This window comes from Alosa alosa, chromosome 19 (genome assembly GCF_017589495.1).
Source record: "Alosa alosa isolate M-15738 ecotype Scorff River chromosome 19, AALO_Geno_1.1, whole genome shotgun sequence".
Classification (NCBI taxonomy): Eukaryota; Metazoa; Chordata; class Actinopteri; order Clupeiformes; family Clupeidae; genus Alosa; species Alosa alosa.
In genome coordinates this window covers 24,566,649-24,589,995 of record NC_063207.1, presented here as the reverse complement: position 1 = coordinate 24,589,995, position 23,347 = coordinate 24,566,649, and the positions used below count along the sequence as shown (strand labels likewise).

General features: G+C 40.6%; 2 protein-coding genes and 1 pseudogene across 4 annotated transcripts; 1 reads left to right on the top strand and 2 right to left on the bottom strand.

The window, feature by feature from the left end:
- Nucleotides 1-98: 98 nt before the first annotated feature.
- Nucleotides 99-16,127, bottom strand: cga (glycoprotein hormones, alpha polypeptide). The gene is made up of 5 exons (XM_048228406.1): nucleotides 16,044-16,127; nucleotides 1,113-1,285; nucleotides 895-1,003; nucleotides 476-660; nucleotides 99-348 (listed from the first exon to the last, which is right to left on the bottom strand). The coding sequence occupies exons 3-5, from the start codon at nucleotides 989-991 to the stop codon at nucleotides 274-276; spliced, it is 357 nt and encodes a 118-aa protein (XP_048084363.1). The 5' UTR covers nucleotides 992-1,003; nucleotides 1,113-1,285; nucleotides 16,044-16,127; the 3' UTR covers nucleotides 99-273.
- Nucleotides 2,044-16,123, bottom strand: LOC125284451 (annotated as a pseudogene).
- LOC125284450 (heterogeneous nuclear ribonucleoprotein Q-like) lies at nucleotides 14,921-23,158 on the top strand. 3 transcript variants are annotated; one of them, XM_048228403.1, is made up of 13 exons: nucleotides 14,921-15,068; nucleotides 16,685-16,842; nucleotides 17,535-17,653; nucleotides 18,041-18,148; nucleotides 18,339-18,452; nucleotides 18,653-18,829; nucleotides 18,956-19,091; nucleotides 19,333-19,538; nucleotides 19,652-19,801; nucleotides 19,886-20,007; nucleotides 20,117-20,483; nucleotides 21,225-21,251; nucleotides 21,640-23,158. In XM_048228403.1, the coding sequence occupies exons 2-13, from the start codon at nucleotides 16,695-16,697 to the stop codon at nucleotides 21,676-21,678; spliced, it is 1,713 nt and encodes a 570-aa protein (XP_048084360.1). In that variant the 5' UTR covers nucleotides 14,921-15,068; nucleotides 16,685-16,694; the 3' UTR covers nucleotides 21,679-23,158. The 3 variants fall into 3 exon arrangements, with proteins under 3 accessions (XP_048084360.1, XP_048084362.1, XP_048084361.1); XM_048228405.1 differs by lacking the exon at nucleotides 21,225-21,251; XM_048228404.1 differs by lacking the exon at nucleotides 21,225-21,251 and having other exon boundaries at nucleotides 21,637-23,158.
- The last annotated feature ends 189 nt before the right edge of the window (nucleotides 23,159-23,347 follow it).

Sequence of the window (23,347 nt, the reverse complement as noted above, 5' to 3'; positions counted from 1 at the left end):
GCAAGCCCATTTGGCCATCTATTCCACACACATTTATAATTATGTTATTATAAAATGAATAACATTGGCAACTGAAAGCAATTGAAAGTCAACTTTATTATGCACATTTAAGTCTACCTTTTATTAAGTTAAAACAACCAGGGCAAAATCCAAATGAATACATTTAATTAAGGGGAAAGCAATGTGAACTACAAATAATTACGTTGGCAAGGACATGGAGCATTTAAGGCATTTATTTGCTTGCACTGAGACAATGTTTCTCATACACATTTCCTAAGCCTTGTGATAGTAGCATGTGCTGCAGTGGCAGTCTGTGTGGTTCTGCAGCTTCACATCATAAAATGTCACCTGTAAGACATGAACAACATTTGTTAATATTTCAGCTTTTCTGCCGGTGCATTACTTTGTCTTAACTGTGAGAATAAATGCACTTTTTTTCATAGATAGAGTTATTTCTAGAAGATACATATCATACCGATTTAAATTCTCTGGCCACACAGCATGTTGCCTCAGAGGTGATGTTTTTTGGCACGAGCATTGTTCCCTTGGATCTCAGAGGAGTAGGATATGCTCTTGAGAAGCAGCATCCCATGCACTGATAGACTGGAGCCCCGGGCTTGGAAAAGATGGGGTTCTCTTTCAGTTTACACTCCTCACAGCCTGAACAAAAAGGCAATAGGGTACATGAGGACATGCTTTAGCATTCTCTTGCATTAATCTGTAAGTGCTTTCAAATTGTGCTGCACTCATAACAAAAAGTTTTCAAAAAGTTGTTTTTAAAACTTTGCATCATTTTCGCAGTGTTATCCCATAATGACGTTTTACTCTTTTGGAGTTTACTGCATGGATGGGTGTGCAATTTGTCAATATGGTTCTGTTGAAGCTGTTACTTACTGGATGCCATCTCGTTGTTGGGATACAAATCTCCTATCTGAACAAGTATTGATACCAGCAGAAGGGATGCTACACAAGACTTTGTTTGAGTAACCATGGTGACTATATCCTACAACACACATGCAAAGAGCAGTCTTAACGTCTTACTTCATACCAATACAAAGCAATTTCCACAAGTATGTGTTTGTCAATATAACAGTAAGATGAAAAAACATTACCTCTGGTCTTCACCTGCTGCTGTTGAGTGAGAGCCTATTCAGCACCAAGCAGTCCTTTTATACTAGTACCTTTCCTCTTGCAGATGCCTCTTGGATTAAAAAAGACCTTCATCCTCATGTTGCCAATGCTGTGTTCAGAATGACTCACTGACTGCTTTTCTGATTTATAATCCCTTAAGTGAATGAGAAATGAATACTGAACTTCAGTGGCAAAACAGTGGCTCATCAGTCTAATACACCCTTAATGTTGGATGGTTTTGATTACACTGATAACAGTCAAGGGCACATGCCCCATGAGGAGAAACCATGTATCCTGGCAACTCATGTTGTCATGACATGGAAAGGTTAATCTACCTGTTTTTTATTATATGCTATGATTAGAAATGAAGGTGAAAGTGAACTACCGGATGGGTAAAGATGAACACGTTCAAGAGAGCTATGAACTGAGCTGAGTGTTGTAAAAATGTGAATGTAATATAGTTGTTTTTCCTGTCCACCGTATACAATTAAAAGCCGAGTTCCCACTAGAAGTGAGTATTTGATCCCACATTTTTTTCAAACCCAAAATCTATCCAGCAGTTATTCTTTTTCCCATGTCATGTAGAAAATGTCAAGGATGAACTAAGTGTGCTTTTCCTTTTGTCGTTCTAATTAGGGGCCTAATGGTTTAGTCATATCCAAAGAAAACAAAGCAGACAGGCTGAGATTTTATGACTTCAGACACCTTTCTCTGTCTATAATACGAACAAAGTCCACCAAACTCATCTCTCATCTGTTTCTAGACTTTTACTTTAAGTATAGTAACTTTTATTTATATGAACTCAGTGTGTTTTTCCTTTAGTCTTTCTAATTAGGGGCCTATTAGACATAGTCATATCCAAAGAAAACAAAGCAGACAAGCTGAGATTGTATGACTTTTATAGAGACACTTTTCTTGGTCTATAATGTGAACAAAGTCCATCATCAAAGTCATCTCTCATCTGTTTCTAGACTTTTATTCCAGATTGCTCCTTGGCATATAGTAAGTAACTTTTATTTATAAAGTTGTGAGACATGAGACAAAAGATGCCGGACGGAGCGTCGTAATCGCCAGCGTACCCGTGACACCAACACATACAAAACAGACAACAAACAAAATAGTAAAATAATTAAATAATAAAATTATTAAAAAAAATCCATGTTAAATTAGTTAAATTGGTTGCATCTAACCGGCTGATAAATGTCCAAGGGCAATGATGATAATGATGACTTGCGTAAAACGGCACACAGCTGTGTCTTTATAACAGACCAACGCGGAGGATCATTTAAAATTACTGGCAGTCTGCAGAGCACCGGAAGCACAGAACAGTCAACATAAGTACATATGCATTGTACTGTATATTTCATTTCTTTCAAACAATACTAATGACTGAAATACTGTCGTTTTCACAAACCTTTTACAACAGACAATTCATTGTGACTTTAGTCATACTCTCCTGCATTGCAGTAGTCTTTTAAAGGCCTGTTTGAAGTACTCATTAAAGCTTGTATACAGCAGTGGGTTAATGAGTGAGTTAGTGTAGCCTAATCAGGTGAGAAAGTTAGACACGTGCTGCGTCGGCCGGAGTATCCCAAAGCCAACCATCAGCTCTTTCACAAAGAAAGGCAGCCAACAGAGCACAAACGCTCCCAGGATGAGACCTAGTGTTTGGGCTGCTCTCCTCTCTCGTATGGAATACAGTTGACTCCTTCCTTTGTCTTCCTCGAGGGTCCTCTGAAACGCATTTGGGCAAGGGCTGTCACTGTCTTTGTTGAGCACAAGCTCTACTGGTTTTCCAGGATTGGGCGTGGTCCTCGGGGACACACAGGAAAACTGAACAGCAGGGTAATGTCCATGAATTTCTCCGTTAGAACACAGATCTGTGGTGACACCTCTCCTCTGGTAGAGGGTTTTAGCAGCAATGAAGATCCTGCAGTACAGTACAAGGATAAGAGCCATGGGGATATAGAAAGCCCCAAATGTGGAGTAAATTGTATAAGTAATATGATCATGTTCAATGGTACACTGAGTGATACAACAATTACTCCTCCAAAACAATGGTGGAACTGAGATGAGGACAGAGAGAATCCACACGATGGTCACCATGACAGCAGTGAGTCGTGTTGTCCGTCTGCACGTGTACTCTAGGGCACTGGTAATGGACCAGTGACGATCCGCAGCAATGGCGCATAAGTGGAGGATAGAACAGGTGCAGCAGCTCATGTCCACACTTAGCCATGCCTGACAAACTACGTATCCCAGCATCCATGTTTCTGTGGCAATGTACAGAATATACTGTAAGTGGCATCACCAGTGTGGCTACCAAAAGGTCTGTGACCGCCAATGAGCAAATTAAATATTTGGCCGGCAGGTGGAGTTTCCTGGTAGTACAAATAGCTAGAATGACAGTGCAGTTTAAAAGAGCAGAGAACAAGGTCAAGACAATAAGAGGGCTCACAATCAATACTGTCCCCGTGTCAAATGGCTTCTGCTCCTGTACTGAAGAGCAGTTGCTAATGTTCATCCTTCCCAGTCATTCCAAACCGTCAGCAATGGCATCAGTCCTCTTGTGTGAACTTGCTTATTTTTCTCCATTGGTGTTTCATGTCTTGTGACCCTGTAAAAAAATTATGATAAATAATACATTGCAATTATGGAGACACCTTTCTCTGTCTATAATACGAACAAAGTCCACCAAACTCATCTCTCATCTGTTTCTAGACTTTTACTTTCCAGATTACTCCTTGGCTTATAGTAAGTATAGTAACTTTTATTTTTTTATTTTTCCTTTAGTCTTTCTAATTAGGGGCCTTAGACATAGTCATATCCAAAGAAAACAAAACAGACAGGCTGAGATTTTATGACTTTTAGAGACACTTTTCTTTGTCTATAATGTGAACAAAGTCCATCATCAAAGTCATCTCTCATCTGTTTCTAGACTTTTATTCCAGATTGCTCCTTGGCTTATAGTAAGTATAGTAACTTTTATTTATATGAACTCAGTGTGTTTTTCCTTTAGTCTTTCTAATTAGGGCCCTATTAGACATAGTCATATCCAAAGAAAACAAAGCAGACAGGCTGAGATTTTATGACTTTTATAGAGACACTTTTCTTTGTCTATAATGTGAACAAAGTCCATCAAACTCATCTCTCATCTGTTTCTAGACTTTTACACACAATGTGACCCTGTAAAAAATGATGATAAATAATACATTGCAATAGCAAATGTAACTAAATCAATATGAATGACATGACGATTTATATGTTAACCACTATTGTTGTGCTGATATAGGCCTATATACCTGTGTTGTACTTCAACCTCTCTGGTACATCAACCAATGCTAAGAGAAAACATCACTTCAAACATGCAGCCTTAGTCCAAAATAAACCAGTACTTCAATGTAAATATGATAACTTTCTTCCAATGTTCATGTTGTAGTTTTCACCTTATCTTACCTTATCTGTGTAACATTTGTACTGATTATGGCATCGTCAGCTTGTGGGGGCTGTCTGCTCACCACTGTAATTCTGCAAGGATGAAAGGGATAGTAAACATATTTCAACACAGAGGTTTAAATGTGCAGGCCAAGCAAATAAATATCATTTGCCCTGGTGATGGGTAAACTTGGAACTCTTTGAATAGGCCTACCACAATTTTTTGGCAAAACTGTAACCATACTTTGGTATAGATGTTCTCTCTCTGGCAGAGGAAATCAGTCCAAACATTTTCTAAACACAAAAAAACACCCTGAGTTCAGTCTATTCCTTAAAACAAACACATTCACATACAACCAAGAGTGTAAGCTTGCGAAACACTCTTCTACACAACACAGCGAAATGGACCTCTTTGCAGAAGAGGATTTTCATTTTGCACCGCATGCATTCCCTTTCCCTGTAGAGCTGATGGATACTTTTACTGGGCCAGCTGCTCAATTTCACACTGAAATGGGCTATAAGACAGGCTGAACGATGGGATAAGGCACTTAAACCTTCAGTAATTGTTGCAAATGCCATATTACAAAATGCAAGTGAGTTGTTTTGTGCAACTCTGGAATCCTGTGTTGCTTTTCAGGCAGCCTTGGCTTTGATCACAGGGTCACTATTTTTCATATCACCATGTAGCAATATCTGTTCAGCCAGAGAGCCTGGGGTTCTGTGTCAAATCACCATCAATGTGATGAGCCGTCAATCACACTGACCTGTCAGATAACCATCTCCTCAGTTCCCAAACTGACAGATTATGCAGAAATGCATCATGGGAGAAAATGTCACAGAGAAAATTGTGGTGGCATATCAGATTTCGTTATTAGCAGGAATTGAATTCACAATTAGTGAGACCCTTACTGTGGGTGGTGAAAGACCTATTATTATTATTATTATTATTATTATTAAGAGAACTAGATGTACCGCATAGCGGTACAAAATATGACCGCCGCTCAGTCCTGTACATCCGTTCCGCGAAAATAAATCACACTTCAATTTGTCTCCATATTTTACTCCATCCCCCACTCTTGAAACTTTTGTGTATGCTTGTTTGGCATGCCTGAGTGTGTGTGTGCGGCTGCACAGAAAGTACCCTACTGGTGCTGAAAAGGTGAATAGATTGTAGAATAGCCAAAGAAGATGTAGAATTGTTATAAAACCTTTAAAATCTCTAAACAATCACAAGTAGGGCAGTTCATCACAGTTCATCCATTGCAACTGGATTGATGAAAGGTCACTTACACCTGTAGGCTACATTGTATTTGGGAAAAGCAAAAGGTATCAGCATAATGTTATTTATTTATTTATTTTTTTTATGTATTTATAAACAAAAACATCTCTGTCAGTTCCATGCCGTTTTCAACAGCTATCAAAAACAAAGGTCATTTTTGGATGGATGGATTTTTTTGTGAATGTTTCTTCTTCTACATAAGATTTTAGTCATCTTTAGTTCATGTAATACTTTATTGTCAATGCACAAATTAAGTAACAGTAGTCTGAAACGTTATTGTTAATGCACAAATTAAGTAACAGTAGCCTAGTCTGAAACGAAATGCTGTTTTACATCTAACCAGTGGTGCAAATAACTGACATGTCCAAATGGGCCTTGATGAAATGCGCCGCTTGACTGTTCATACACATTTTAACGGGCCAAAGTTGAAAAGCTTTTGTCCGTTATTGTTAGTGCAAATATAGGCTGATTCATGTTCCCTTGCATTGTTTAACTGAGGTCCATGGCTAGTCTGGCTTTCATCAGACCAAGCTCAATCTTTTAAGAAATCAAAAAATAAATAGCGGGCAGATCAGGCTGGGTTCACCCAGCCTAGTCCATAGGCACCGATATTGTTTAATTTTCGATTGAGATATACACACTCTGGCTATTCTAAATGCAAAAATGCATCAGGGAGTTATGACAAAACGGTAACTAACAAACTAGATCCTAATAGAAAGTTGTTAGCTTCCCTAAGCTACAGGTAGGATTATAAGGTAGGCCTATTGACAACATAAATTGTCAATAGGCTATGCTGGCAACACAAATAAAATCTCCTTTGAAACCAATGGCTTACGCCTTACAGTATCAAGCGGACTTAAACTGTCATATCGTGGGCGAAAAGTTGTAATAACATTCACGCAGCTCCATGAGTCAAGGAAAGCGAAATGAAGTAGCCACTTCTAAATGGGACCCACTACACAGTAGCTTAAGGTGTTTTGCTAAAGCAGCCATAATAAAATGAAGGTGTCATTGTTTGGATACTTCACACACACGTGCTTTTTAATTTCACAGACTACAACTACCAAGCTGTAATCAAAGCACATCGATTCCCCTCTCACACCCTGCACGCACTTAAAACAAAATAAACAGGCGTCTCAGTCTCACGCATGTATAGGCAAAACTGTATCAGACCGGTTATAACGTTGGTAAATCTTCCATTGCACAGAATGATTTTGTAGCACGTGCAATAAATGACAGTCGAAAGATACAAACAGTGCTGCTATCAATTTGCTTGGTATAACCGCATTTATAGTTTTCTACAAATGCAATCAATCAAATGCCTCCATCACTCAACCAACGCTAACGGTAACATTAGCTAGGTCCTTATTGATATTACAAGATTAACGCATTACCTGCAGTAAAACCAAGCATGTCCGAAAACATCCTTAGATTTATTTCGCTTCAAGAAGAAATGGGAATTACACTTCATGTGAACATCGTCCTATCCTTATTAGATGTTAAATGCGGTAAATTACAGTCCTTGTATGAAGCGTCCATTGTTTTTCCAACCCACTTTTAACTTCCAACAAAATTACGTCTCACTGCAACGATCATGCCATCTAGTGGACAAACGACTACTTCTGCCAATACTGAAAATGCAGCCATGATGATGATGATGAATATTTATTTTGGCTTTCTTTTAATCCTACTGATTTTCATTTTTTTTACGGGGGCAAATCACAAATGAGTGATTATGAGCCAGGTTGATGTGGGCCCTTGAGACCAACATACCATAAAAGATTCACAGAGAACTGTGTCTGCCCTACCCTCCTTTCGGGGTCCAGTCCAGCGGGGGCTGCAGATGAAAACGAAAATGACGGTTCCATGCTATCCATGTGGGGTACATGCTCACCAAGTTTTGTGTACCCGGTCTTTCAGTGTCCCGGGAATCCTTGTTGGTGTAATGCGTCACTAAATGTACACATAAATTATTTTATTGTAAGGCCCCCATGAACGAAAGTACACAAAACTTGGCATGCATTCAGAGGGTGTCATAATGATCCTACTCTTTTAATTTCGTGCAGTTTTGACCTTGTCAGCCAGAGATATTGAGATGAAAACACCTCATTTTTGCTTTTTAATTTTTTAACTAGGTGGCGCTATACATGAAATAAGTGGTAATGGGATGGGTTGACATGCCCCCTTAAGACCAACATACAAAAAAAAAAGGTGGACCTCCTAGGCCCTACGGTTCTCGAGATATTCACAGAAAACTGTCTCCGGCCACCTACAGGCCAGTTGGTGTATAGTAACATAAATTAATTTATTGTGTGGCCCCCCATGAACGGAATTCCACAAAACTTGGCGTGCATACATAGGGTGTCATAATGATCCTACACTTCCAATTTTGTGCAGTTTTGACTATGTTAGGTCACAGATACCTTCAATTACACCACCTCATTTTTACTTTTTTGTGTTTAACTAGGTGGCGCTATACATGAAATGAGTGGTTATGGAATGGGTTGACATGGCCCCTTGAGATCAACATACAAAAAAAAAAATGGTCCTCCTAAACCCTACGGTTTTCGAGATATTCACAGAAAACTGTGTCTGCCCTACCCTCCTTTCGGGGGGTCCAATTCAGCGGAGGGGCTACAGATCAAAACGAAAAACGATGGTTCCATGCTATCCATGTGGGGTTACATGTCCACCAAGTTTCGTGTACCCCGGTCTTTCAGTGTCCCGGGAATCATTGACGGAAATTTGGGCATGCGAAAAAGAAAAAAAAAAAAAAAAAAAAAAAAAAAATAAACCTATATGACCGCCGCTTCGCTGTGCGGCGGTCATAATAATTCATAGCCTAAGCCTACTCCACATATCCTGTGCTATAGGTAGCCTATTCTCACTTCAGTTGATAAAAACAACACGAGTAAGCTATTTTATTTTCTGCAGTAGTCCATTTAACAGCCAATCTACGCATATCCATTGAACATGGTGAATTGATAGAAGACTGGACAACATAAATCAAATCGTAATTATTATTTGTATAATCATATCATATCAAACACATGTCTAAACAAAGTTGTGGGAACCACAAAGGCTAATCATTTCAACAAATATTAGCTTAGGTTGTAAACACTGTGGGCTACTACAGTTTTTGTTGGCTATAGTAAATGCACCACGAAAAGGTGTGTAGCCTACCTTGGAGACCGGTTGCAGATTCAGATGATTAAATCTGCACCAGTTGTTGTCCTCGCCTCTGCCAGCCCTGCCAAATACGCTGAGGTTATTCCGATAGTTTACGACCAGGTTGCATTCTCCCAAGAAGCACGAGGTAGTCTGCTACTACATGCTATTAGATTGCTGTCCCGCAAGCATCTGCTGTCAGACTACGCAACCACACGCGAGCACGCAAATGTTGGTTGGCTAATTCATAACTTTAAAAAGTTAAACCTCATCTTAGCTACTGTAAGCGATCAGTTTATTGTCGTCGATTAACTCACCCCTAACCCACCCCCTTTTCCTGCTTTCAGCGAATGCATAGTGAAAGCATGGACCGTTTTACGCTCTCCTATCTACCGCTGACCGCTGGAGATTTTGTCTGTCAGCATTTTGCTGCACGTCAAGGATGAATGTGCCGGTCCCAAGTGGGACCACTGGGATACCGATTATGACCATTAAGATCATTGTATCTTATCTCTCCCTCTTGTCTATTTATGTGTAAAATAATTGCTTCATTCACTGTCTGCAAACAACTTATTCCATGCCTCTGTATGAACAAGGTGTAGAAATGAGGTGAATGTCACACCAGCAGGTCAGCCTGGCCCTGGACTGACCAATGTGCGCAAGCATGCACGCACACGCACACTCTCACACACACACACACACACACACATAGAATAATGTCTTGAAATGTAATTTATCATAGGAAGGGGTGGATACATGGGAATGTATTGACAGCCTTTGCTGAAGGTGATCTGCATGGTATTGTGGTTACCAGGGATGGGCAGAAATACATCAAAATGTATTTTCAAATAAAAGATCAAATACCCCTAATTTTAAGTGTATCAAAATAAATTACACAATACTGAATGCACACCATAAATACGTTTTAAACAGAGCATGAAATCACTTTGCAACTCTTCCACATCTGTCTAATCTATTCCTTCATCATGCACACTGACTCTTGATTACTGTTGATTAAGTAGTGTTTGGGTACTGTGTACACTAAATGGGGTTATATTGATGCAAAGGGGCATATATATGGATGCTGCATGCGGCAACCTTTTGAGCAATGTTGCACATAATGCATAACCATAACTGATGGTTGAAGTTCTCAAGACTTTACAAGGAGACTTTGTGCACATCCCAGGTACTGAGCAAAAAAAATAAAGTTTTTTATGAAAAAAGTTTGCACACTCCTTGGTAGTCTTAGTAGATAACATTATCTGCCAAATGAGAAAATAAACTAAAAAAAAAAGAGTAACAAGGAGTGTGCAAACTTTTTTCATAATAAAGTTCTCAAGAACCAAATTTCTCAAGAAACTTGAGAGAGGGGGTGTATTGTGTGTGGGAGCAACCTACAGATTTCTCATTCATCACCTTCCTGAATCTTAATATTCTGTTCACAACAATCTGGACAAAAAAGTCAACACCAGTCAGAGGCTACATTCATTGTTTTGCACTTTTATGATGTCATCACATCACCAAAACGGGGGGGCAGCCGTGGCCTACTGGTTAGCGCTTCGGACTTGTAACTGGAGGGTTGCCGGTCTGAACCCAGGCACGGCTGAAGTGCCCTTGAGCAAGGCACCTAACCCCTCACTGCTCCCCGAGCGCCGCTGTTGATGCAGGCAGCTCACTGCGCCGGGATTAGTGTGTGCTTCACCTCACTGTGTGTTCACTGTGTGCTGAGTGTGTTTCACTAATTCACGGATTGGGATAAATGAAGAGACCAAATTTCCCTCATGGGATCAAAAGAGTATACTTATACAAAAGTATTGGTTTTACCAGGCATATTTGGCAATATTTTTAAACTACAAAAACACACAAAAATATTTTGATACAAAATACGAAGCCATTTTCTTCAACCCAATAAATACAAATGACAAAATATATGTATCATAATTACTGCCCATCCCTGGTGGTTACCCAGGTTTTGAGGCTGAGTTTGCCAGGCAACTTTGTCAAATGTAGCCTACAATACGTTTTAGTAGTCTGCTATATTTTAATTACACTGCAATGTTGCAACATTCCACCAGCTGCTAATGTGTGAATTTCCAGTTCAGGTGATGTTCCAAAGCAAATTTCTAGATCATGTTCATACATGAAGAACTCCTTCTGTAAATTAAATACTGTATCTCCAGCTGTAACTAACTATTTAAGCTCTCTTGATAAGTAATTGAAGATTGTAAGGGCCCAGTACTGACAGGGGCCCCCCAGAGATCATAATTATTGTCTGTCATAGGGCCCAAATTAGCAGTGCCCCTGGTAAACAAGATGTGACCATATTCTTCTGATCAGTAAAGTAAGATATCACCAAAGACTGAAAAAGCAGGGCAGGCCAACTGGGAAAAGGGGGACGGGCCCTATGAAAAGGTGCACCTGAATTTGGCTGTCATCTGTGCAGACTCTGGCTCTAGATCGCAGCAGAAAGTCCCTATACTCAAACTGTGCATGGCTCCAAATTTAATATGGCAGAGGATTTTGCTTAATTTATAGAGCGGAAGGAAGCCAAATAGTATTTCCACTTGGCTTGGGGCATTGTGTTATAGAAGTGACACAAACTAACCAGACTTCATAAATGGGGAATATGATAAAAGTGAAATCACATTAAACACACAGCATGTGTGTATATAAAGTACATGATACGATGTGGCCATGAATACACATTGAGAGAATATCAGAATCAGAGTGATACCAATTAATTAAAGGTGCTCTAAGCGATGCCACACGTTTTTTAGGCTAAAACATTTTATGTCACTTACTGCAAACATCACCTAACCAACCGCTAGCTGTATGTGTCCTGAATACACTATAAAAAAAACGCGATTTCTGTTGACAGCCCAGGTTCCAAAAATGGCAACAAAAACAACCTGGGCAAACCTAGCCCATAAAAACATAACAAACTGTTCCAGCAAATCACAGACAAGATGCGCGTTTAGGAGAGTTTCAATTGCACGGGAGCAATCTCACAAAATGGAGGAAAGTGTCTGGCTCCCCTTGGGACTTGGGGCCCCATTAGTGAGCAACTATTGATTAAAGGTGTAATTACATATTGTCTGGGTGAAAAGCAGGAGGAGCAATCCAATATCATTAACAAAGGCTGAGAGGATAAAGCTGAATACAGTCCTGTTACTTACAGTAGGCCTATGTTATAATCTCAAAGCCAATTTATAGGCTATCCTATCCTTGGTCAGTTTAACTTTCTGAATCACAATGATCTACAATATGCTGGCAGTTGCTGGTTCTGAAAAGCTATTCGAATCCTGTAACATTTGTTTCAGCAATGGTATGAAAATAAAACAATATGCGATAGGGAGAAAATCCCTCAGTTATTCTACAGACAGATTCTAGAGTTGGGCGCTGTGGAAATTAACTTGAAAATGAATTTAGATTAGACAGTTGCCATCAGTGATTCTGGATGACATCGCGTCCATTGACATTTGAACTAAACACGAACAAAAACACCAAAGAGCGAACTCAAACCCCTCCCCAAGATCCTCTTCCATTTCCTAAGTCCCATCCCACCCTTTCGATGACTGGCTGGAAATGTTTTGTTATGCTTGGGGGACAGGCTTGCTCCACTTTGTTTGTTTCCAGTTCACAGAGCCAGGGCTATGTATGAAAACTGTTTTACAGTGTACTCACAGAATTGGAGCTAGTGGATTGTGAGGAAATATTCGCTGAATGTAACAAAAAGTGACACGGATTAGAAATTGCTTAATATCTGATGGCACCTTTAACTCGAATTTTGGATGATCCTTAGAAAGCCTGAAATGGTTCAGTATTTTAATTCACAATGATATTATAATACTAAAATTATTCAAGGCCTAAATTCCTTTTCTGACATACCAACAAGTCTGGTTCCAGACCCAGGTTACAGGCCGGGTGGAGTGACTGCTCCCTCCCTTCGGTACATATGGTGTCAGAAGTGGGATGGCGCTCTGACTACCATGCCAAAGAGCTGGCTCTTTGCCGTTGTGGTCAAGCAACACCCTGGGGTAAAGGTCAGGTTTGGTACCCTGGAGACCCAGGTTCAAGGCCGGGTGGAGTGACTAATAGTATAATCTATACCAGCTATTCTCCAACAGATCAGCATCCTGGCTCACCTCCAGCCATGTTGGTTCACAGCACAATATTCAGACAATCAGACCCTGTCTTACACAATTTGTGATACAACTTTTTATGCAGGCCATGGTTCTTTCCAAATTGGAATTGGAAAACTCGTCTGAAGAAGGGTGATTACCTGAAATGTCAGGGAAAAATAAAAAATAAAAACAAGTGGGAGCAGTAAACCCTGGTTGAAGCGGACTTTTTTTTTCCTCTCTTTTTTGTCTTTCCAAATTGGACTATTGCAGTGCATTGCTAGTTGGCACACCTGCTTGTGAAACCACAGCAGATGATTCAGAATGCAGCTGCGTGTCTGGTCTTTATAGCCAAACAAGATACAGAGTTACTCCTCTGTTAGTTACTCTTCCTTAGCTTCCTATAGCAGCCAATATTCAATTAAAATCCCTCACTCTGGACTCACAGACAAACAAGCCTGCCTAACAAGCATTGGTCCAGTGTAAGGACAGGGGGCTTGAAAAACTGCACTAAGTGACTCTCACACAGGCCGACTACTGAGCAACTCTCAAAGTCATAGCATTTCACAAAGGGACATATACAGTAGGCCCCCAGCCTGAATGTCTGATCATATTAAATTTCTACGTAAAATGTATGTTTTGCATTTTGTGTGAAGTCCTTGTCTAACGTGTGCATCAGTGACAGGGGCTCTACAAGCAATTTTAAGCTCCCTGTTAGAATTTTTCACTCAGGATCTTTGCATTTGAATACCCATTTTCCCTATGAATTCTGAATTGTTAACATAATGGGTTAACATAATTGTTTTCTGCTTAGAACATCCAAAGTGTGCCAGTCCTACAAGTATGCAGAAGTGGCATAACAGATGTACAGTACTGCACTGTAGGCCTACTTCATTTTCAGGTATCTGCACTTTACTGGAGGCCTATTTATTTTTCTGCCAATTTTTACTTCCCCCTACATTTGAACAGAAATAGCTGTATTTTCTACACCTTACACATTCAAAACAGGTTTGTTACTTTCCTATTAATGCTTAAGGAAAGTTATTGATTATTTTATTTCATGTCATTGCGCCTTCCAGATATAAAGACCAACATCATGGATAGTGGTGCAATTTGCAGGAGCCAGGGTGCCAAAACAATGGTTATGTGATGAAAGTGTAAATGAATGATTACAGGTAGGTTAAGAAGGCTAGGATACTTTTTACTTCTATACTTTCAATACATTTCAGACTGCATACTTTGTGACATTCACAAAGGTAAACAAGTTGAAGCAGTAGGCTTACTTATACTTTTACCAGGGTTTTAACACAGCGAGGTCATCTATAGGTTTCAACTTTTAAAGTGTGTACTTTTTACCATCTCTGCAAGCAATCAGTCTACATGAGGTAGTTTTTTTTTTATAGAATAAAAGCAATAAATAAAAATAAATGGAAAATAGGGAGTAAAAACAAGTCTAACATAAGGACATGAGACATGTTGGAAATCCAGTCTCTAATAGTTGCCTTTCATTTTTTGTGCACTTTTTTTTTTATTACTCTTTCATTTGTAAACAAAAAAGCATTTGGCTTATAGTAGCTAACTGAAAAAAGAAATGGAGTGGGGTTAATATCTAGGAGACGGTGCAATTGTACAAACTTCTACTCGATGCCTATTCTGGATCGTAAATAAAGACGGCACTGCATATTTTGATACAATGATTCCTCCTAGTGGTATATTTGCTCATCGAGAATGATTTGTTACAAAGCTGAAAAAGGTAGTCCATGTATATGGGTGTGAGAAACCCCGTAGATGGGAAAAACTCGCGGCGTGAACGTAGCCGCCATTTTACATCCTCCAGAGTGAAAGAGTGGAGCCGGAGCAGCGGCGGGGATTTCGACTCTTTTTTCTCTTCACGTTTCCCTCCCATTCAGTACAGTTCAGTGGTCTATCATCAGGTACGATAAATACTTATTCATTGGTCACATGTGCTGTTTTGTAGCCATCGCCAGCCTTCGGTTATATTGTGTTTTCAAACAAAGTGGGAACTGGTTGGGACGTTTCTTCAGACCGGCTTTTTGAAAATGGACTCCCCTATGTGGCGGCACGTTGGCAAACTCGTTCACAGGCGAAGCAACTTGCCATTCACCGTAGCTGTGTTAAATAAATCATGAATGCAGGTGTTTAGGTTTGTTGAAGCACAGATGGTCTTAAATTGTTTGCACCAGAAGGTCATGTGGATACTGGAAACTAGGATAAGTAAGCTAACATTAGCAAGCTAGCAATACAGTTTTCTAACATTTGCTAGGTGGCTAACGTCACATCAGCTTTCAAACTTGGTGAAGTCGTTCTGCATTTCAGTGGCTAGTTGACTGGGGTGGTGTTTGTGAAGTTGGCCCGTGAGATTGACGCGACAGTGACCAAACTTGTGTTAAGATGGGTTGTTTTTCTTCCAGACACCGCCTACTAAGTAGTGTTGCACACGTAGTTAGCTTGCTATCTGGCTTCCTTGCCCGTCTAAGTTACGCTCGGTAGCTTAGTGGGTACGTATGAATTTGCTAACGTTTGCTTGCAGTGGAGCTAGTTTTCGTGTCTTAACGTTATCTGTTTGCACTGCCTATCGGATGCTAGGGTTAGGGCTTGTAAGAATTCTGGCATGGTATGTGATTGCTTTCGACAGTGAGGAAGAATAATTGTCTAGCTGTACTCAGTAATGGTGTCTAACTTGGTGTGAAGCAAGCCATACGCTCAATAAAAATGAATACTTAGCCAGCGCATTAAAGCGAATTTACGTTAACGTTAATTGGATTAAAACCTTGAATAATATTAGCGAATTTGAAAAATGTTGGTTGGTACTAGACCTCAGTACTAAACGGCCGTCGTATACCATGGGTATCCCAAAGGAACTTTAACTTGATATAGTATGCACTTACCTTAATTTATGCATTAATAACATTATTGTGAAATGATAAGCTAGCAACTTTGGTAGCTAACATTGCATTGTGGCGCGGCACATGCTCGCTAGCAAAGTAACGTTACCGGAAACAGTGCTAAAGGAACACGTGTATTAGCAGGCAGGGCTACAGCCGAACCCTACCCCGTCATATGCCTCTGTCCGAGCGTCAGAGACAGGGCAATATCAATGACTTCAGCGTGCATTCACGAATTGTTGGTATAATGCTAGGTGTTCTCAAAGGTTTTTTTTCTGGAGGTAGGTTGAAATATTTATTATGTTTTGACTGACCACCATGTGGGTCCTGTACAAGGAGGCACTTATCCCAACAAGTTAGGAAACATTTAACGCCACAACTGCAAACAGTGGAAATTCTGCATGTTTTGATATGTTTTCAAATTTGCCCAATAAATGTTACGTACTGTTAGAAGGGTTGTAGATGCATGTAACTTTGCATTGCCCTCAGTTGGGTAATGGGTCAATAGGTTATTCCTGTGCGCCTCAGCGCAAGTATTCTAACCGGATCTGGATAGTCAACACCCCTGCATGGGATCAAATACATAGTACCTCGCTTTAATATTGTCCAGTTTTGGATTAATTTGGCTCATTGCATCTGTGCAGATCTGGAGACATGGCCACAGAGCATATAAATGGCAACGGTACTGAAGAACCAATGGAGACCACTGCTGCAGTTACCCATTCAGAGCACTTCCAGACTTTATTAGACGCTGGTTTACCAAAAAAAGTTGCAGAAAAACTAGACGAAATTTACATAGCAGGTAAGGCCCACTAAACATTCAGCTCAACCACATTCATTACCATATTTTGTTTTTGTCTAATTGCATGTACTCCAAGATGATATCTTGGAATAATGGAAATTTTGACTTTCAAGCAACTTTTTGTGGTTTCCTGTCAAAATGGGTACTGCAGTATAAAATTTAGAGGCAAAATGATGAGTGCTCAGTAATGTTAAACCATGGACATGTACTTATGATCCGTGCATCGTCAGAATTTCCCTGCGTCTCAGAATTTTATCTCGGACACACTGGGTTTACTGAGGGAACTGGACGAGGTGGTTGAGTGAGTAGTCCACTTCGTTCAGTCATGCGGTGGATGCGCTGCATGTGCAGGTTTTCATAAACACACAATGCAAGCAGCTGTTAGTGGCTGTAATACAAGACAAGTTAGAAAATGGAGGAACTGGCCAATGTAAAGCAATTATTTGTGTGTGAGCAAAATTCCCCCGTAACCTATGTTTAGCAGTCGTGGACAGTGCTTCAGTTCAAGTCTCGTGTTCACCTGAATGTATATTTTGCCAGTGACTTTTCCAGCCCGTTAATGTGTTCTGACTTCCATCTCAGGCAATGTGGAAAATGTAAGCACCAGTTCTTGGTTAAACACTGTCTATATGATGGACATCAATGGCCCACACTCATATAGTTTGTTTCCTTTGAATGTGTCTCTCCCTCAGGGTTGGTATCACACAGTGACCTAGATGACCGCGCAATCGAAGCCTTGAAGGAATTCAACGAGGAGGGTGCCCTGCAAGTACTACTGCAGTTTAAGGATAGCGATCTCTCACATGTTCAGGTAGTGTATGAACTTAGGCCCAAATTACTATGTCTTCTCAAATATGCAGCTTTTTGGCCTTTCTCACTGGCAAATAGTGAACTTCATTTTGAAATGTAATATGGATTGGAAGGATAGGATTCTTTTCGGTTAGCCTAAATGATGGGGCTCTGCCCTTTTTAGTTTTTATTGCTGGGTCATTCTGGCCAGTTGGACTTCTGAGAACCATCAAGATCTTGCCAAAGCATCAAACTCAAGTAAACTTGTAGTTTTGTCATAGCAGTTTAATTTCAAGTATTAAAGCAAGAAAGGGGTACAGGAATATGCAGGCATGTAGACATGGTGTCAGTATTTCCCTGTGTTTCTTCATTTTATAACATGTGTATTCTTGTTTGCTTCCTTGAACAGAACAAAAGTGCCTTTCTGTGTGGAGTGATGAAGACATACAGACAGAGGGAGAAGCAGGGGACCAAAGTGTCAGAATCCAGTAAAGGACCAGATGAAGCTAAAATAAAAGTAAGTCCAGTGTTTTTTAATGTGACTGAAGAATTTTGAAGAAAAAAAACAATGAAAAAGAAAATTGATTTTTCAACATGTTGGATGTTAGTGGCAGCACTATGAATGTAAATAGTTAGCACCTGCACATCAGTCTTGGTTATATATTGTGATGATGTGCTAAACAGATTAATCTTCTCAATGGTCCTAGGCTCTTCTTGAGAGAACTGGTTACACGCTTGATGTAACAACAGGTCAGAGGAAATATGGTGGTCCACCTCCAGAGTCTACCCACTCAGGAGCACAGCCCACCATTGGCACAGAGGTGAGTAAGCGTAGGAGTTGAGGTGATTACACTTTCATTACCAAACACATAAATTGTGCAACTGGGGACTATCCTTGCTGATGTTTTACAGTAAAGATCTGACAGGCTAGCCCTTTCAGTTAAGTTTTTGTGTTCTGGCACGGTAAAATACTTCATGTTGCATGGAGCTTGACTCTTGCTCCCTGTTTTCTTTCCTTTAGATATTTGTGGGGAAAATCCCGAGGGATCTCTTTGAGGATGAGCTGGTCCCCCTGTTTGAAAAGGCAGGTCCCATCTGGGACCTGCGTCTGATGATGGACCCACTCAGTGGCCTGAACAGAGGCTATGCCTTTGTCACCTTCTGCACTAAAGAGTCTGCCCAGGCGGCAGTTAAGCTGGTAAGGATTGTTTGTGGCACAACAGTGGGCACCAATGTGTAGTCTCCATTCGCTGCATGTTTTGAATAAAAGAACATGGGTGGTGTTTTGATGACTGACCCTCGGCTGTGTTTTGATCCTCTCTAGTGTAACAATAGTGAAATCCGACCTGGCAAACACATTGGCGTGTGCATCTCTGTGGCCAATAACAGACTGTTTGTCGGCTCCATCCCGAAGAGCAAAACAAAAGAACAGATTGTGGAGGAGTTCGCAAAAGTCACCGGTAAGCACTGACTTAGTGCAGGCTACACAGAATCAGTCATGATTGCATTATGACCAGTGTACATTCATGTTCAAGACTTAATAATAATCTACACTCAACAAATAAAAGCAAAGTGTTTTATCATCTGTGTACACTGAGTTTAATTCATGATTTGTTGTTTTCAAGATATCCATTTTTTTTGTGTGTGTGTGATTTTCTCTGTTCCTCATTAGCCTTTTGCCTCTCTTATTTCTCCATACAGAGGGTCTTAATGATGTCATCCTGTACCATCAGCCAGACGATAAGAAGAAGAATAGGGGCTTCTGCTTCCTGGAGTATGAAGACCACAAGACGGCCGCACAGGCACGGCGCAGGCTCATGAGCGGCAAGGTCAAGGTCTGGGGCAACGTGGTGACTGTGGAGTGGGCGGATCCTATTGAGGATCCTGACCCTGAGGTCATGGCCAAGGTGAGGGGGTCAGACAGTGATGATAATGGTGCATATGTTTGCCACCAATGTAAACATTTTAATTGAAATGCATTAGGCGGTCTGTGTCTGATTACTGTGTTTATGGATCGCAGGTCAAGGTATTATTTGTGCGAAACCTGGCAAGTACTGTAACAGAAGATATACTTGAAAAGACATTCAGCCAGTTTGGTAAACTGGAACGGGTGAAGAAGCTGAAAGACTACGCCTTCATCCACTTTGAGGAGAGAGAAGGAGCCGTGAAGGTGCCTCTTTTTTTCCCCACTCTTGATCTCAATTGCATTGATGTAAATTCTGGCTTTTTACAATTTTCTTGTCTTGTCCTCTAGGCACTTGCTGACATGAATGGCAAGGAGCTGGAGGGAGAACAGATCGAAATTGTTTTCGCCAAGCCCCCAGACCAGAAAAGGAAAGAGCGCAAGGCGCAGAGACAAGCAGCCAAGACACAGATGTAAGAAAAATCGGATGCTGTCAGTTACATTTAACATGGTTTGCTGACTGATCTGACAGTTGAAAAGGAAGTGAACTCTAATTGCAATCATATTTCTCCTCACCCCCAGGTATGATGACTATTATTACTATGGTCCCCCACACATGCCTCCCCCAACGAGAGGCAGAGGACGGGGTGGACGAGGAGGCTACTCCTACCCCCATGACTACTACGGTTACGAAGACTATTACGATTACTATGGCTATGACTATCACAACTACCGCGGTGGCTATGAGGACCCCTACTATGGCTATGACGACTTCCAAGCCACAGGTCGGGGCAGAGGAGGGCGGGGTGCCCGCGGGCCCTCCATGTCCCGGGGTCGAGGAGCCACTGCCACGCCCAGGGGAAGGTCCACCTACTCCCAGCGCGGAGGTCCTGGAACCAGCAGAGGAGCACGTGGCTCCAGGGGAGGGTCCCAGCAGAGAGGCCGTGTGGTAGGTGATTGCGGACTACTTTGGGGAGGGGTGGGTAAGCATGAGGTGATGAGTGATGGTACAGTGGATGTAGTTCCTAATGTAAATGCTTTTAACTGTTTATGGCAATTCATGGTTTGTCCGTATGTCTTTTGTGAGTTCATAGGAAGCTCTGACTTGGAGTCTTGTGATGTTAAGGTTAACTGACGTCTGTGGAGCATTTGTATTTAGTACGTTTTCTTGAGTTTTTGGTTTGTTGCTGGTGTAAAGTAGTTGTCCCACTCATTGAGGCAGGGAGTAATTTCTGGGCAGTAGAACATTGTAAACCATCTCGGAGCTTTTGTAGACAAAAGATGTTTGGTGGACTGTGGTGTGGAAGTAAAGTTAATCCGCATGCAGACATGCGGCGATTCACTCATTGCTTGTATGTCGCCTTAAAAGTTGAGATTCATTTCACTTTGTTGTACTGCCAATGTTTATTTTGCCTATAATTGTTTTCATCTTTTGTCACTACATCACAGCTACTCTCTTCCTGTCTGAATGCGGTTTTAGACAGATACAGCTGATTGCCATTTATAGTTTATGAAATCATCCTGGCCTGGACAGGTGTTTGTTTTAGGCTTTGAGATTTGGCTTTTATCTTTGATCTGTTATTGAGACTTCCCTTATCTCAACAACTATATTTCACTCTAATGACCCAGCTATACTAATTTAAACTTTGTGCTCTGGCTATTTCTCCTCATTTGTGCATACTTGTTGAAGGCCCCATGTGGAAGGAATGGACCAAAGGTTTGCATTTGTGGCTACACTAGCATGCTGTGAAGTCCCATAGACCCGGAAATTCACCCTCTACATCATTTGGTCAGTTGAATGTAGACAGTGCTCATTCTGGGAATGTCATGTTAGTGGGTGTTGTCCACATGCATGTCTCCAGAGGTTTGAATCTAGGGCCATGTACCTTCCCAGGATAACCCATGACTAAACAAAGTTAGGTGCTCATAAGGTGCTTAGGCTCTGTATTCAGAATGTCCGCCTATACGTTTCTTCATTTGTCTGTACCATATGCAGCTTGTGGTGGAATTCCATTGTTTTCATCTCTGTGTGGTCCATTGAAAGGTAGTGTGATCAAAGTAGGAATCGGATCAGGATTCTGACTTTCTGTGTTTCTCTTCAGCAGGGAAAAGGGGTCGAGGCTGGTCCTGACCAGTTACTATGAAGACTGACTTGTTACATGGGGTTACACCGGAAGCTGCCAATGATATGATGGTAAGGTCGACGCAATGGTCCAATGATATTCCAGCCTTACAGAAGCATATCTCCCATACTGCCACCCTACGAATCAACGGAAATTCAGAAAGCAACATGCTTGGACTTACTCTACTCATTGATGGAAGCCTAGCATTTAAAACATTATATATAAACATGCCACCCTCTGTCAAATGCCCCAACGCCCCCAAGGATGCCATTTTAAATCATTGAAGTTCAGTTATCCTAAAGGATACTGAAATGTCAAATGAATTTTGCACTTTTTGTTTTTAAAAGTTTTTAAGTTTGAAGTGGCTCAAAGGAGCTTGATGCTATTGTATATTTTTGTGCTAATTGCAATTTTATTGTCCGAAATATCCATGTTGATCAAAATTGATACAAATTTTAAGAAAGAAAATAGGTAATTAAAATCTGCAGGTTTTTGGTGTAACCACCTTGCATGGATAAGTCAGGCATTCCAGGAAAGTGGTTCTTTTCAGAACTTGTCTTTAAAGGGTTGGTGTACTACCTCAGTACAGAGGATTCAACTACCCTGCCTGTACTGTAAATAGGGAAACTTATATTGATGAAAGCAAGGCTTGTTTACCATTTAAATATGCACAAAGGCAGCAGCCAGGCAGATGTACTTAATGTAATATAGTCATTTAGCTGTTGCCCTGACACTGCGAACAGTCTAACTGGGCATGCAAAATCTCATATGATGAGCCTAAACAAGCCTTGCTTTCATCGTATTTTTGAACTGAATTAGCTGCCTTGCTTGTTCAGCTGTAGTTACTGGTGTATGATTGTATAATAGTTTGGAATAAGATGTTACTTTTTTTGTAATGGCTTGAACATCACAAAGGCATCTGAGTGCTTTTGAAAAAAGCCCTGCAGTGTCCCTTTTCTCCTCAGCCAGACAGGTTTTTACTTTTGGATTTTATTTTACGTTTTCCTACTTAGCAGTGGAGCATTGTGAGGGTCACAACAACCAATTATGTCCAGTACCATTAAATCATCCCTGTGTGTTGAGGTTTGAAAATCTTAATCATGAACAACTGGTAAACACACCCACGCCTAAGCCAACTGCCTTTTGGTTTGTATTGGACCGACAAGAGGCCTGAGTTTTTGCCTTGGGTTTAATACAGGCCTGATTCAGTTGACTGGTAAGGTGTAGGGTCATTCAATGGAAAAAGGGATGCTGCAGCTATGGTTTCTATTCCATGTTCTTTAGCCAAAAAGGAAGACTGAACCATACACCCGGTTTTGTACACAGGTATTAACTCCCTCTCAATAAAGCTGTATCCATACAACCTTTTGAAAAAGATGTTAGCAGTTTTAAACTATTGTTGGTGGCCAACAACGTTTTTGCATTCCTGCAAATAAATGTTTTATACTGTAAAATGAGGTTGAGTGTAACTTATTTTTGTAATAAAGTTGTTTGATTTTTATCTGTGTCCCAAAACTGTTTACTGTGGTAGACATTTAACAGTTTATTTAAAATTCCCATAATGTGTGTGATACTGGCATGTTGAAATATTTTATACAGTAATTTTCAGGAAAGCCTTAATGGCATGGTTGCGAATCATTTGTATTGAATTTGTGTGGTTCTACTTGGTAAGGCGTGGCCAGATAATTAT